Source organism: Macaca fascicularis, chromosome 1 (genome assembly GCF_037993035.2).
Source record: "Macaca fascicularis isolate 582-1 chromosome 1, T2T-MFA8v1.1".
Taxonomy (NCBI): Eukaryota; Metazoa; Chordata; class Mammalia; order Primates; family Cercopithecidae; genus Macaca; species Macaca fascicularis.
Window position 1 is genome coordinate 126,243,629 of NC_088375.1, and position 16,587 is coordinate 126,260,215.

At 36.3% G+C, this 16,587-nt stretch overlaps 1 protein-coding gene across 7 annotated transcripts in view; it reads right to left on the reverse strand.

The window, feature by feature from the left end:
* LOC102141746 (mitochondrial adenyl nucleotide antiporter SLC25A24-like) overlaps positions 1 to 16,587 on the reverse strand; it is an 80,999-nt gene that overhangs the window by 63,001 nt on the left and 1,411 nt on the right. For 5 of the 7 annotated variants that reach the window (XM_074000396.1, XM_074000388.1, XM_074000390.1 and 2 more), the window contains exons 2-3: positions 7,420 to 7,546; positions 1,536 to 1,623 (exon numbers count right to left, since the gene is read on the reverse strand). In XM_074000396.1, coding sequence (XP_073856497.1) covers positions 1,536 to 1,623; positions 7,420 to 7,546 — 215 coding nt within the window. Of the gene's footprint in view, positions 1 to 1,535; positions 1,624 to 7,419; positions 7,547 to 13,185; positions 13,351 to 16,587 lie in introns of those variants that run through there. The other 2 variants (XM_074000391.1, XM_074000401.1) reach the window with 2 other exon arrangements.

Genomic DNA, 16,587 nt, shown 5'->3' on the forward strand with positions numbered 1-16,587 from the left:
ACATTCAATCTCTTACAGAGAATATAAAAAGAGAGACTACTCCACAACTCGCACCATGAGATCATTGTAATCTAAGAAACAAAATCAGATTAGGACAGTAGAGAAAGAAAAGAACAAGACAATTTCAGCCATGAACATAAATGTAAAAGCCATGAATGAAATTTTAGCAAATCGAATCAACCACAATATTTTTAAGTTGTGTTTATCCTAAGGATGAATCAACAAAGAGAAAAATCTGTAAGTTAATTCACCACATTAACAGATTAAAGAAAGATATATATGATCACCTCACAAATCTAAACCCATTTGTAATTTTTGAAAGTCTCTTGACAAAATAGAAGGGAACTTTCTTAACATGACGAAGATGATAAACCACTTTTAATGGTAAAATATTAGAAGTATTCCCTTTAAGATCAGGAAAGAGAATGCCCATCACTACCAACAGCATTCCAGCAAGAATAGAAAAACTAATTAATCAAAGGTCTAAGGGTTGGAAAGACAGAAATAAAACCACTAGAATTCACAGTATTATCTTTCGAGTAGTATCTTACATGGCAATTATAGCTTCTGTCTCCTCCACTTCCCACACCACAATTTATCTGGTTCTTCTCAAGGTATAAACACATCTTGCATCCTTGTTAAAAACTAGAATATCACAGCTTGAGGCTGTTTAAAGTCACAGATATCATTAAACATGTCATTCTAACCCAGTCAGAATCTATTCTATGCAGAGGGCATATGAAGCACTAGACACTTGGCAGCATTATGGGCAAATCCAAACTGTTGTAACTTAAGGGATGAGCTAGCTGAAAGAGGGTTTGAAAACCCATCTACCACCTCCAGAGGATCCTACAGTTAACCGAAGTGCTCACTTCACAGTTCTTACTCTCAAGCCCAAGGAAGTTTGAGAACCAGCATACTACTATCAAGCTTTTGTGCTCTGCAGGTACAACAGACAATGGCAGATTAAGCGTGAGTAAAAGCGTCCAGAAAACATAAGGTTTTCTTTTCAACTCCACCTTCCTCTACTTCCGCATCCCTCATGCTCTTTTAAAATTTCTCCTTAGGATAAATTGTCTCTGTCCCATTCTATAAGAGACTAATGGTTTCAACCATGGAATCCCTTCTTCAAAAGAAATCTTCCTGAAAGTTTAAGACATAAAACAAATGAAGGCAGAACTGTTTGGTTCAAGCAATAGTTGGAAGCCAGAAACTCATTCTGATCTGGCTCTCCTTCCTTCCTCCCACAAATACACAGAGGCCCCTCTTAAGAACAGTTTGAAAAACCATTACACTGGTAGTATGTGTAATTTCATTTGGTTTCGGCGGCTTAAATGGTCAACCTAGGGAATGACATTGCAGGCTGCTCTTAAAGGGATAGATTTCAAGTAAGATAGAATTGAGCAAACACACAAGCAGGTTTGTTTACCAGTTATAGAGAATAAGGGGTGAAATGCCACATTTACAGCAATTAGTTCCTAACATCAAGTATAAAACACAAGAAAAAGTTATTAAAAATAAAGACAAGGACTGACCTGCTCAGAATTGTTTTTGCCTGGACTTCAGAAATATGCATACCCAGAGACTTCAAAGCAGCAATTATTTCTGAAGCATCTATTACTCCTTGAAAAATGAAAAAATGTCAAGTTAAAGTATCTGAAAAGACAATAAGGCAAATATACTTACAATGTAAAAGGCTTTAAAGGCCCATATGGTTTTGACCTATAAGTCCCATATGTTTTGACCTATAATCCCATATCCACATGTCAAAGCCTAACAAACTTTCTGGAAAATTGGTACCAAAGTTCATTTGGTGGCAAAATCTACCTTAAACAGATATTAGGTTAATTTTAGTCAATTACTTATCTAATTTAGTGTGAATATTCACATTTCACTGCAGAAGCATTCATACTTATAACTACATGGTGATGCCCCACAGTCCCCATATCATATATGTACTGCATTACTTTTCTAAAATCCAAATTTTAAATTTCAAACCACATTTGGCCCCAGGCATTTCCAATGGAATTGTAGGGCTATAAGATATTCTTGACTTGGAAAGAACTGAAAAAGTCAATTCTGAAGATTTGATCCATGAGCCTGAAAATAAGGCCAGTCAATGTTTTATAAGGTAAGCTTTCAAAGAAACAATTGACTTAAAATACAGCACCAAACTCATGATTTAACACATATGATGTATATGATGTATATATTATGATATATGATATGTTATGATATATTATGATAATATATAAATCAAATCTATATGATTTATATACTAAATCATAGTATATATTTTAACACATCATATACTATGTTAAATAACTCAAATCAATGAATATATTTAATATAAGCTTACTATGCATTGCACTCACAATGCTGGAGGTTGTGAAGGGAAAATTATGTATTGCATATTCTTCTCAAATTCTAAAACACAGATCTAATCCTATCACTCTCCAAGTCCAAAGAAACTTTGATTCCTGCCTTGCATAAAGCAAGTAGTTGAGGATATCCAATATTTTTAAATATAAGGACAATGTTTTTAATGTAAAAATAAATTAACTTTAGCGTCTCCTAGTTGAAAAATACATAATGTCAAAAAGTTACTATAAATTTAGTCACACCTTTAACTTGTATTTATGAACTACAGCTGCCTATGCATACCTTTATACACACATATATGTATGAGATGTTACTTATTTGGTCAATAGACAAAGCCCGTTATTCATCTATAGAATCTCAGACTCTTTGCAATGACTCAAGGGCCTCCAGTATTTCAAGCTCCATAGAATGTAGTTTACTGGTCTATTACTCAACCTAGATATCAAAGTTTCTTCAATGGGGAGGCAGGATCCTCTGCCTTATATATCATTATAATCTTCAAATACTATACTCTTCAATTCAATTTAATAATTTTTTAAAATTTGAAAACCTACTATGCAAATCACTATGCTAAATGTGAAGGAATCCAAAAATTAATAAATACCCCAAAGGAGTTTACCAATTTGTATAGATGCACCAATTATTTAAAAATAATTACTGCTACATGTTTGTTAATAGAAGAGCTAGGAATAAAATGCAATGGAAGGGTAAATTAAGGAGTAAATAAGAGTCACAAATGAGATACTATAAAGGATAAACAAGAGACCACCAAAGAAACAAAAAGCATTTTAATAATAGGTACAGTATGAGCAAGGTACACATATTTATTTAACTAAGATGTATTGAAAACTTACATATGGTATCAGAAATCAGGACAGTAGGTACCTGCAGAGCAGGGGTAGTGATTTGGAGTGGGTAAAAAAGGAATGTTTCTGAGATGCTTGTAATAATCTACTTCTTAGTCTAGATGCTATTTTCATGCTGCAAGTTTGCCTTGTGAAAATTCATGGAGCTTACATTTATAATTTATGTATTTTGCAGTATATGTTATATATCAATGAAATGTTCCAAAAAAATAGTAAGTCAGGGACAAACTGGAAATGTCATTTAATCAGCTCTGACCTTCTCTGGTAATTTCCCAACTATGCCTTTGTTCAAGCTATTGTATCCGCTCAAGAAACCGTTTCTTTTCATTTCTGTTTGTATATTAACCCAGTACAAATCTTAATTGTGCCTGGACACAATTAAGTTCTTCTTGTATCACTTTTATAGCAATGATCATAGTCTACCTTGTGTATAGCTATATACGTCTTTTATTACTCCACCCAAAACTGTGTTTCTGAAGACTTTTGTTAACACAGTTCCTAGTGCACTAGCTCATATATAATGCTCGAATACTGTTTGCTTAATTGACTAAAATATATGAAGTAATCCTTACCTAAAAGAACCTAGAATTCAGGCAAATATGTAGGAAAAAAAATAGGTAATCCAATCCAGAACATAATCAAGGTCTATGGGCTTAAAGGGACATTCAGTGTTGTCTTTAATTATATGCAGTAAGCTTTCACTGAGAAGATGGAATTGAAATGAATTGAATGGGATAACAGTATTTAGAGAGATGGAGGGGAGGACTGCAACCATTCTAACAATGTAATTCCAGGGAGAAATGTAAAATATTCCATTCCCGTACCAGTGATCTATTGCTAAGTTACAAATCACCCCAAAATTTAGTGGCTTACAAAGACTATATTTAGTTATGAATATGCAATCTCAGTTTGGTTAAACTTGTTGGCTCAGTTGGTTGGTTCTTCTTCTGATCTTGTCTTGGTCATTCATGTAAATTTAATCAACTATTGGTTCCACTGCAGCTGGTCAAGATTACTTCAATCACATGTCTGTCACCTCAGATGAGAATATAGAACAGTTAAGGACTCACTGGGTAGCTGTCTCCAGGTGATCTCTCCCCCTGGGTAGCTATGATAGCAGCAGGAGGCAGATGAATTCCCAGGCAAAAATGAGCAAGTCCCCGCTGAAACCCAACCTTCAAACCAAAGACAGCCCAAAGTCTGAAAAGTGAGCTACCAGAGTCCACGACTAATGCGAGAACTTCCTCAATGCCTTTTACCCAATGAAATGGTGCTTTTTCCAGGCCTGCACATGGACCAGTCAGCATGCACTCCCCCATTCAGAGCTCATTAGAAACCCCAGACTCAGCCACACGTTGTACTACCCACTTTCAGGCCCACTCCCACACACAGGGCCACCCGCCCTCAAGTCCCCTCTCTGCTGAGAGCTTTCCTCCTTTCACTCAATAAAATTCTGCCCTGCCTTGCTGACTCTCCAGTGTCCATGTAAACTCATACTTCTTGGTTATAGGACAAGAACTCAGAGCCTGCCAAACAGCAGGAGCAAAAAAGGCTATAACACATTCCTGGCCAACTCTCTGAGCTACAGGCAGTGACATGCTCCCATTTGCCCGACTATGGGAATGAAGAGCAACAATGCTTCTGGGGGTCCAGACCTCAGAATTCCCCAAGTCAGAGCTATAACACAGTAACCCTTCTCCCCAGCAATGGGCTGCCACCCTATGTGATGGGAAGCCACAGCAGCAGGGCTGGGCCAGCCCAGGAGCCATGACTGGAGCAGGGTGGTGGGACCAAACAAGCTGTGACAGGCCCCCATTTGCCAAAGTGGGTGGATGGCAGGAACAAATAAGCTGTAACACAAACAAGCTGTAACGTTTCCTGGTGGCCAGTGCTCAGGACTCCCCGAGCAAAAGGCTGTAACACATCTTGGGGCTCTGCAATTGCTGTCTTCCCTGAGTTGCCAAGTGCTACTGCATCCCCCTTATCTAGACACTGGCGCCCAAGGTGGAAGGCATTCAAGGCAGCATGCCTGGACTAGTCATGGGCTGAGTGCAGAGCCAGCAGGTGCGGGATCCAGGCCAGCAGCACAAGCTGAATGTAGCCTGCCAGCCCAAGTGGGCAGAGCAAGCCCAGTGGGCACAAGCAAAACTTGGGCAAAGGCGCCATCAGCCACAAAGGTTTCCAGCTGGTGAAGAAGCACCAAAAGAATCCCATGTCAGCTAGGCTTTTTTCTGGTGGTTTACAGTGTTCAAGAGACAGCACTCAAGAAGACAAGCCCCAATGTACAAGTACTTGTATCAAGATTTGCTTATGTTCCAAGGGCTAAAGTAAGCTAAATGGCCAAGCCCAGGTCAGTGTGGCACGTGGCAACAAAAGGGCATGAATCCTGAGAGGTTTTGGTCATTGGGATACCCAACGTAAGCAAAATTATTGAGCCTTCCTAAGCTTTAGAGTTCTCAACTACAAAACGTAGCTGCTGTGATGATTGTGTGAGATAAAAATAAGATGTAGAAGGTAAAATAGGTAGAACAAATATGGCAAGTAGGAGAGTTCAGTAAATGTTAGTTCCATTCCCTCCATTTCCTCAATCCCCAGAAAGCTCTATCCAAAAAAAGAACCTTAATGATGAAATTACATTTAATAATTACTTCATTCACATATTTGCAACAGCATTCCATGGACATTTTGACAGAACACAGCAGGGGTTTAGATGCTTTCTTGGTGATTAATATGGTTTGGCTTGTGTCCCCACCCAAATCTCACCTTGAATTGTAACAATCCCCACGTGTCAGGGGCAGGGCCAGGTGGTGATAACTGAATCATGAGGGCAGTTTCCCCCATACTGTTCTCATGGTAGTGATTAAGTCTCATGAGATCTGATGGTTTTATAAATGAGAGTTCCCCACACAAGCTCTCCTGCCTGCCACCATGTAAGATGTGACTTTGCCCCTCATTCGCCTTCAGCCATGATTGTGAGGCCTCCTCAGCCATGTGGAACTGTGAGTCCATTAGACCTCTTTCCTTTATAAATTACCCACTCTCAAGTATATCCTTATTAGCAGCATGAGAACGGACTAATACAGTGAAAGAAGTTAACCAGGTCAGTTCACATGGGGCCTTGCATCCTTCTAACGAGTGAATTTGATAGTAGACCAGCCCACATGCATCCACTTGCCTCCATTATCGGCATAAGGCCTGGAAATCCTTCTAGGCAACTGGGCAGGGGTCCTTAAAAATGAATCTTCTCCCATCCTGGCTAACAGGGTGAAACCCCGTCTCTACTAAAAATACAAAAAATTACCCGGGCGTGGTGGTGGGCACCTGTAGTCCCAGCTACTCGGGAGGCTGAGGCAGGAGAATGGCACAAACCCAGGAGGCAGAGCTTGCAGTGAGCCGAGATCGCGCCACTGCACTCTAGCCTGAGCAACAGAGCGAGACTCCATCTCAAAAAAAAAAAAAAAAAAAAGAATCTTCTCTACTACTACTGTTTAACACATATAAACACGTGATGAACCGGGAGAGTCCCAAGAGGAAGAATAATGCCTGAAAGGACCAGAGGGAAGAATATTAAATAAAGTGAAAATGCTTACAATATAGCATTAAAAGAAAAAAGGAAGATACCAAACTATACATGCAGTTTGACTGCAATTTCATTTAAAGAGAAAGGCAGGCAGAAAGAAACAGAGAAAAAAGTCTAGAAGGAAACATTAAAATGTATCAAAATGTTAAAATTGGTCTCTAGATAGCAGGGTTATAAGTAACCTTTACTTTCTTTCGGGACATTTTTGTGTTTTCTAACTTTCCTGCAACCAATACATTTTTATAGTCATCACAAAAATAACAAATGTCATTTTTTAATTATCATAATACTTTTAGCTCATATATTGCAAAAAATGGAAAACACTACTCACTAAGCAAAGAAATTTTAAATTTAGAAGTCACAGGCTTCTGAAAAATTATTTTATTAAAAAGATGGTAACCACATAGGAATTATGGTACTAATAAATATAGTTTATGTATTATTCTTAGAAATTTAAAAATTAGTGCCGAACAACTAGCAGAAATAACCAAATCTTTGATAGTAAGAGTAAATTAAAGGCTATTAAAAGTGCCCTTTAGACTGACAGTTATATTCATATTAAGTTAACTGTAGTTTAAAAAACACACATACCATCATTATTTTTGTCCAGACTATTAAATGCCAGCCTCATTTTCTTCTCATGGTCTTGAAGATACCGCATAAATTCTCCAAAGTCCAATCCTAAATCATCGTTGGTATCTCCAGACTTAAAAATGATCTACAAAAAAGAAGAAACTCATTGCACAGATGTATCATAAATAAAGCCACTATACCATGTTAACATGTATACATTTCACTCATACTAATTATGATTTCCATCAGCATCCATTATCCTAGCTTTTCAGTCACAGCTACAGGCTATGTATATTAAGTGATTTTTTAATTTGTGCAATAGTAGATTAAGCAGCCACAATGCCATTTCAAATAATTATGAATCTTATTAGTAATTATTTACCTGAGATAAACTATTAATGCCAAGTACCTGAAAGGGATAATAACACTCAGATACACAGCCTTTGCCATTGGAGACCTAAAAAATCTGTTAACTGAGAAAAAAATTATGTAGAATTCTAGTGTGTCTCTCAGCATAATGGTCTGAGACTTAGCCTTATAAAGTGAGAGTGTATGTTCAAGTCCCACTGGAGCCTTATGCTTTTTTAAATAAAAAATTAATATTTGTAATGCAAATCAATTTTCAGTAAACTTCTACCTCTAGACCATTTTTTCATCTTTGGACCATCAATATCCAGCATAAAGTATGGCATATATAAGCCCTTAATACATTTTAATTGAATTAAAAAATAAATACTGTAGGCAATGGCCACTGTCTGATTAGGTGAGGTGCTAGGGATTAAAAGACAAGAAGATACAGTCTCTGCCCTGAAGGAAGTTACAGACCAGTAGAAACCATGTATATAACCAAAGGCAATGTGTTAGCTGACATAAGGGAATGTATTCAAGGTACAGGGAGGTTTGTGTATTTCAGGAGAGCCTTCACAGAGGAAGAGCGCTTGAGCTGAGACTTATAGAGAAAAATAGCTGTACAAATAAATGGGACAGGATGTTCCAGGAATAGGTGACAGTGTTTGCAAAGAGGCAGAATATATGCTAATTAGAAGAACATAATAATAATAATAGTGATGATAGTAACAGCTAATATTTATTGAGCATTTCTAAGTGTTTTATATGAATGAACTCATTTAATCATCGTAATAATCCTTTATCCAATTTGCTAAGGAGAAAATGCAAGGGAAAAATGTAGAAGATAAGGCAGGCAAGGGAGAGATCATGAAAGGATTTACATGCCACAAAAAGGATTTCAAATTAATTCTGCAGGAATTTCCCAATGAGTGGAGTATATATGGTGCATATGTGAAAATAGTTAAATAACACTAAATTACAGTGTGAGGAAATTATTCCTGTTCCAATTTTCTTTCAATCCTCTGATTATATCATGGATAACATATCAATTTTGTGCTAAAATACCTCAATACTGGCAACTTCTTACAGAAAAAAATCAGAGTATAAGCCTCGGGCTCACCTTTATCAGACAATACAGACAATCCCCAACTTAAAACAGTTTGCTTTTTCTCAACTTTACAATGGGTTTCTTAGAGTATTAAATGCATTTTAACTTACGATATCTTTAACTTATGATGGGTTTATCAGGACATAACCCCATTGTAAACTGAGGTGTATCTGTATAATAATTAGCCAGAATTTAATAATACTCATTTGTTTACAATTTGTTTATTTTATGCTAACTTGTAATCTACTCATTTTCCATTTACAGCAATTATAAGTTTTTATTTTAAAATAAATTTCTTAAGCATGACATCAGCAAGATGGTGGAAAAGGAAATCTCATGCTCCAGTTCCCCTCCAAGAAACTTCAACTAGGAACTATACACAGACCAGAACATCTTTTTGTAAACTCCAACACTTACAAACAAGCCTGAGATGTCTGTGTGATCCAAAGAACTGAATGAAAACTGAATAGAAGAATAAGAAGACTTGTCTTACTTTGACCACACCACCAGCCTCTCCCCAAGTCAACACAACACTAGACAAATGATTTCCCTAGGCCCAGGGTTTCTACCAGGGAAAAGAGGACCGGAAACAGTCATCCAGCTTCCCTAGCATTTTGAGATTCTTCTCAGGAAGCCCACTCCAGTCTCATCTCACAGAGAAAATAAGGAAAATGGCATGGTTTGACCACTGGAGTCAGGTAGAAACAAAGAAAGGAGGCAGTGGTCATAGTACGAGCACCATGAATCTTGGTGATACCTCTGTGTTCCTGCCAGCTGTGGCACCCAATCAAAGATACCAGCAAACTTCATAGCCCACGGTGCTAAGCTAGTAACCTTCAGAAACACAGGGGGACCTAGCTTGGGTCCCAAGACAACTAGTCTTCATGCCCAGCCTCAGAGGCTCCCAGTGACCCCAACCAGGCAGGGAGATGCCTACCCGTACCCATTTCAAAGAAGCAAAGGGACAAAACCAGCTTGACTACGTAAGTCAAGCAGCAGTCATACCCTACCAAAAGCCCATCCCATGGATTCACCCTTACAGGGAAACAATCCTCAATCATGCATTTCTAAGGAGCATTGCCCCTAGTCCCACCTATCATGAGCAGCAACTCTGCTTAAACTCAGAGCCCAGCTTATGGTCCTGTCCAACTAAAGAACCCAAATAGTGAAATTGTTCATTAAAAGAATACATTGTGACTGGCCTGACCAGAGCCCAGCCAGTGGTCTCATCAGATAGTGCAAGCCAGCCAGTATCTGATACCAGATGTGGATATCAGATGATATCAGAGCAAAGGCAACATCTCAACCAACTAGAGAACCCACAATAAGCTCTGCCTGCCAGGAGTCATCACCAGCTGGTCCTTCCAGAATCAAAGGCTGGACTAAATAGCAAAGATTTATCGCTGCCTCAAAACAACTTTAAGCACAGAAGAGGGGCTGTCTTGCAAATGTGCAGATAACAATACAAGAACACAAGGATTACAAAATATCAAGGAATCATAACGCCTCCAAAAGAAACTAATAAAGTGCCAATGATAGACACCAAAGAAAAGAAGATCTATGAAATTACTGACAAAGAATTCAAAATAATCCTCTAAAAGATCAACACAAGAGTATACAAATATAACATTTAATGACATTTGGCAAAACAATACACAAAGTAAGAAGCTCAGCAATAAAATAAAAACATTAAAAAGAATCAAGTAGAAATCCTAGAGATGAAGAATACAATCACTGGACTGAAAAATTCAGTAAAAATTATTAACAACAGACTTGATCTTTCTTCTGATGAAATCAATGGGCCAACAAATAGAAAATTTGAAATTATCCACTCAGAGGAACAAGAAGACAAAAGACTGAAAAACAATGAAGAAAACCTATAGGAACTATGGACACCATCAAAAGATCAAACCTGGCCAGGTACAGTGGCACATACCTGTAATCCCAGCACTTTGGGAGGCCAAGGTGGCTGGATCATAAGGTCAGGAGATCGAGACCATCCTGGCTAACATGGTGAAACCCTGTCTCTACTAAAAATACAAAAAAATTACTGGGGCATGGTGGTGGGTGCCTGTAGTCCCAGCTACTTGGGAGGCTGAGGCAGGAGAATGGTGTGAACCCGGGAGGTGGAGCTTGCAGTGAGCCAAGATTGTACCACTGCACTCGGGTCTGGGCAACAGAACGAGACTGTCTAAACAAACAAACAAACAAAAAAACCTTTGCATAATAGAATAAAGGGCAAGAACACGTATTTAAAGACACATTGGCTAAAGACTTCCCTAATCGGAGATAGATGCCAATATCCAGGTATAGGAAACACAGAGATGTTCAATCAAATTCAACTCAAAGAAGAGTTCACCAAGACACATAATAATCAAACCACCAAAAATCAAAGACAAAAAATTCTGAGAACAGCAAAAGATAAGAAACACATCACATAAAAAGGAGTGCCAATACAACTATCAGTGGATTTCTCAGCAGAAACCCTACAGGCTAGGAGACATATATTCAAAGTGCTAAAGATGATATATTCAATGTGCTAAAGAAAAAAAACTGCCAACCAAGAATACTTCATCCACAAAACTGTAATTCAGAAATGAGGCATAAAAATTTTCCCAGAAAAAAAGCTAAGGGAGTTCATTACCATGAGACCTGCTTTACAAGGATGGCTAAAGAGAGTTCTTTAAGCTGAAACAAAAGGTTGGTATTTAATGAATTGAAACAAATGAAAACACTAACCTAAATGGTATAAGTAAAACAGGTCCATATTTAGAATATTCTGGGAATGCAATGGTGACAAAGCAATTTTGTTCCTGGTGCAAGGGTTAAAAGAAAAGTATTAATAACTATAGCTAAAATAAATTGTCAAAAGAAACACATTATAAAATGACATAAATTCTGACATCAAAAGCATAAAATATGGGGAAGGGGCCATAAAAGTACTTTGCTATGTGCAAAGTTAAGTTGTTATCAGCTTGAAATAGGCTATTACAAATACGAGATGCTCTATGTAGGCCTCATGGTAACCACAAATCAGAAATCTTTAGTAGAAGGACAAAACAAAAATAGAAAGCATTCCAGTACAGAAAAATATCAAACAATAAAGGGAGATAGCAAGAGAGGGAGAGAAAAACAAAGTATCTACAAAACAAGCAGAAAACAATTAACACAATGGCAGTATTAAATCCTTACCTATCAAAAATTACCTTGAATGTGAATGTATTAAATAACCTAATAGAAAGCTATAGAGTGATAAATGGATTTTAAAAGTCTTGTTTTTTTAAAAACAATTTAATTGTATGCTGCCTACAAAAGACTTTTCTTATTTTTAAGGACACACATAATTGAAACTATTTTGGAAAACAAAAGAGAGCAGGGATAGCTAAAATTATTTAAGACAAAATAGACTTTAAGTCAAAAATTCTAAAAAGAGACAAAGTAAGACACTATATAATGATAAAGGACTCAATTCATCAAGAGAACAGAAGAGCTATAAATATGTACTCATCCAACAGCAGACCATAATTTATAAATTATAGGATCTGGAGGGAGAGATAGATTGCAATATGGTAATACTCAGGAGCTTCAATATCCCAGTTTCAACAATGGATATCTCATCTAGACAGAAAATTAGTAAGGAAAGATTGGACTTGACCAACATTTTCAACCAAATGAACCTAACAGACAAATATGAAACCTTTCATCCAACAAAAACAGAATACACATTCTTCTCAAGGGCACACAGAACATTTTCCAAGACAGATCATGTTAGGGCACAAAACAAGCCTCAGCAAATGAAAGAAGACTGAAATAGTATCGAATCTCTTTTGACCACAATGCCATGAAACCAGAAATAAATAGGAACAGGAATTTTGGAAAATTCACAGATACATAGAAATTAAACAACATGCCCTGAACAACAAATGAGTCAATGAAGAAATTAAAAGGAAAATTTTTAAAATATCTTGAAACAAACTAAAATGGAAATACAATATACCAAAACTTGTGGGATACAACAAAAGCAGTTCTAAAGTAAAATTTACAGCAATAAATTCCTAGATAAAAAAAGAAGAAACATCTCAAATAATTAACCTAATGTTACACCTAAAGGAAGTAGAAAAAGAACAAACTAAGTGCAAAGTTAGCAAAAACAAAAGGAAATATTAAAAATCAACGCGGAAATAAATGAAAGGCCAGTCATGGTTGCTCATGCCTATAATCCTAGCACTTTGGGAGGCTGAAGCAGGCAGATCACTTGAGGTAAGGAGTGCAAGACCAGCCTGACCAACATTGTGAAACCCTGTCTCTACTAAAAAGACAAAAGTTACCTGGTGTGGTGGCACACGCCTGTCATCCCAGCTACTCCGGAGGCAGAGGCAGGAGAATCACTTGAATCTGCGAGGTGGAGGTCGCAGTGAACCGAGGTCACACCACTATCCACCACTTTCCTTCTGATGCATCACTGATTACTTTAAACCTAAGTGGATTAAACTCTCCAATCAAAAGATAGAGATTAGCAGAAAAATGAGAAAACATAATCGAACTATCTGCTCTATATAAGAAATTCACTTAAGATCCAAAGACACAAATACATTGAAAGTAAAAGAATGAAAAAGATATTCCATACAAATGGTAACCAGAAGAGACCAGCCATAGCTATATTAATATGAGATAAAACAGACTTTAAACTAAAAAAAAAATTATGAGATAATAAAAGCTTCAATACATCAAGAAGATACAATAATTACAAATTTTTTTTGCATATAACAGGTCGTCAAAACATATGAAGCAAAAATTGGCAGAATAGAAGGGAGAAATAGTTCTACAATATTAGTTGAAGAATACCCCACATTGAATAATGAATAGAATAACCAAACAGAAGATAAGTAAGGAAACAGAGAATTTGAACAACACAATAAACCATCTAGATCTAACAGGCTTATACAGAATATACTATGCAACAGGAAAAAAAGTACACACTCTTCTCAGGGACACACAGGACACTCTCCAGAAAAGATCATACTCTGGGTCACAAAACAAGTCTTAATAAATTTTAAAAGACTGAAATCATGCCAAGTATCTTCTCTTACCACAGTGGAATGAAACCGGAAATCAATGACAAAATGAAAACTGGAAAATTCATTAATGGATAGAAATTAAATAACACACTCTTGAAAAACTAATGTGTCAAAGAAAAAAATAACAAGGAAAATTACAATGTATCTTTAGACAAATGAAATCAAAAGTACAAGACACCAAAACTTACGAGATATGGCAAAAAGTTGTACTAAGAAGTTTACAGAGATAAATGTTTACACTAAAAAAAAAAAAGAAGAAGAACGATCTCAAATCAGCAACCTAACTTTACAACTTAAGGAACTAAAAAAAAGAGCAAATTAAATCCAAAACTAGCAGGCAGAAAAAATAAAGATTAGAACAGATATAGAGGAAATGAGAAAAGAAATATAATAGAGAAAAACAACGAAATCACAAGTTAGTTCTTCAAAACGATCAACAAAATTGGCAAACCTTTAGGTGGATGGACTAAGAAAAAAGAAAGAAACAAGACTCAAATTACTAACATCAGAAATGAAAGTGGGGACATAACTACTGATTCTACGGATATAAAAAGGATTATAAGAAGTACTATGTACTACATGCCAACAAATTGGATACCCGAGATGAAATAGAAAATTCCTAGAAACACAAAACCTACCAATACTAAATTATGAAGAAATAGAAAATCTGAATAGGTCTATAACTAATGAGGAGGTTGAATCAGTAATCAAGAATCTCCCAATTAAAAACAAAACAAAACAAAAAAGCCAAGGATGTGATAGCCTTGCTGCTAAATTCTACCATTTAAAAACTAACCCCACTACTTCTCAAGTATTTCCAAATAAAGTTTTAAAATCTGATTCATCCTATGAGGCCAGCATTACCCCCAATACCAATGCCATACAAAGACACTACAAGAAAAGAAAATTACAGACCAGTATCTCTCATGAACACTGATACAAGAATCCTCCCAAAAAATGATAACAAACTGAATTTATTAGATTAAAAAGGTTATACACCATCCTCAAGTGATATTTATTCCTGGAATACAAGGAGGAATTTTAAAAAATCAATCAGTGTAATACATAACATTAACAGAATGATGGCAAAAAACACAAACATTGCAATTGATGAAGTAAAAGCATTTGACAAAAGTCAATATCCTTTCATGATAAAAGCACTCAAAAAACTAGGAATACAAGAAAACTATCCTCAATATGATAAAAATCGTATGTGAAAAACCTACAATGAACATCATACACAATAGTGAAAGGCTAAAAGCTTTTCTCTAAGATTAGAAATAGGCAAGTATGCCCACTTTCACCACTTCATTCAACATAGTACTGGAAGTTCTAGTCAGAGCAATTAGGTTAGAAAAAGAAATAAATGGCATCCAATTTGGAAAGTAAGAAGTAAAATTATCCCTTTTTCAGATTATATGACTTTATATGTAGAAAATCCTAAAGACTCCATCCCCCCACCACACACACACACACACACACACACACACAAATTGTTAGAATAAACAAATTCAGCAAAGTGGCAACATGCAAAGTCAACACAAAAATATCAGTTGCATTTCTATACCTATACCGTAACAACGTTTAATCCAAAAAGGAAATTAAAGAAATGACGCCATTAAAGCATCAAAAGAATAAAGCACTTAGGAATTAACGTAACCAAGAATGTAGAAGACTTATGCAATGAAAACTATAACACATTTCTGAATCAAATTAAAGAAAACGTAAATAAATGGAAAGATGTCCCACGTTCATGTGCTGGAAGACTTAATATTGTTAAGATATTTATACTACCCCAAACAATTCACAGATTCAGTGCAATCCCTACCGAAATCCCAATGATGAATTTGCAGAAGTAGAAAAACCCATACTAAAATCCACATGGAATCTCAAGGGACCCCAAATAGCCAAAACAATTCTGAAAAAGAAGAACAAACCAGGAGGACTCACTTTTTGATTTCAAAACTTACTACAAAACAAGAGTGATTAAAATAGTGTGCTACTGACATAAAGACAGACATATGCACCAATGGAATAGAATAGAGAGCCAAGAAATGAACTCATGCATATGTGGTCAAATAATTTTTGACAACAGTGCAAAGACCATTCAATAGGGAAAGGATAGTTTTTTCAACAAATGGAACTGGGAAAACTGAATATCCGCATGCAAAAGAATGACACTGGACCCTATTAAAAATTAATTCAAAATGGATCTATGGCCTATATGCAATTCTTAAAATTATAAAAATCTTAGAGAAGACAACATAGGGCAAAAGCTTCTCGACAATGAATTTGGCATTGATTTCTTAGATATGACATCAAAGGTACAGGCAACCATAATATGACAAATTAGACTTCATGAAAATTTAAAACTTTGTGCATCAAAAGTAAAAAGGAGACTCATAAAATGGAAGTAATCATTTGCAAATCATATATATAATAAGGGGTTCATACACAAACTATATAGAAAACTCCTAAAACTCAACAACAACAACAACAAAAAATAACCTAATTTGAAAATGAGCAAAGAACTTGGACATTTCTCCAAAGAAGTATACAAACTTCTTTTCATGGCTACTAAGCACATGAAAAGATGCCCAGCATCACTAAAGAGGAGTCCAGATGGTTTGGACTTCTAGCAACAACCAAAAA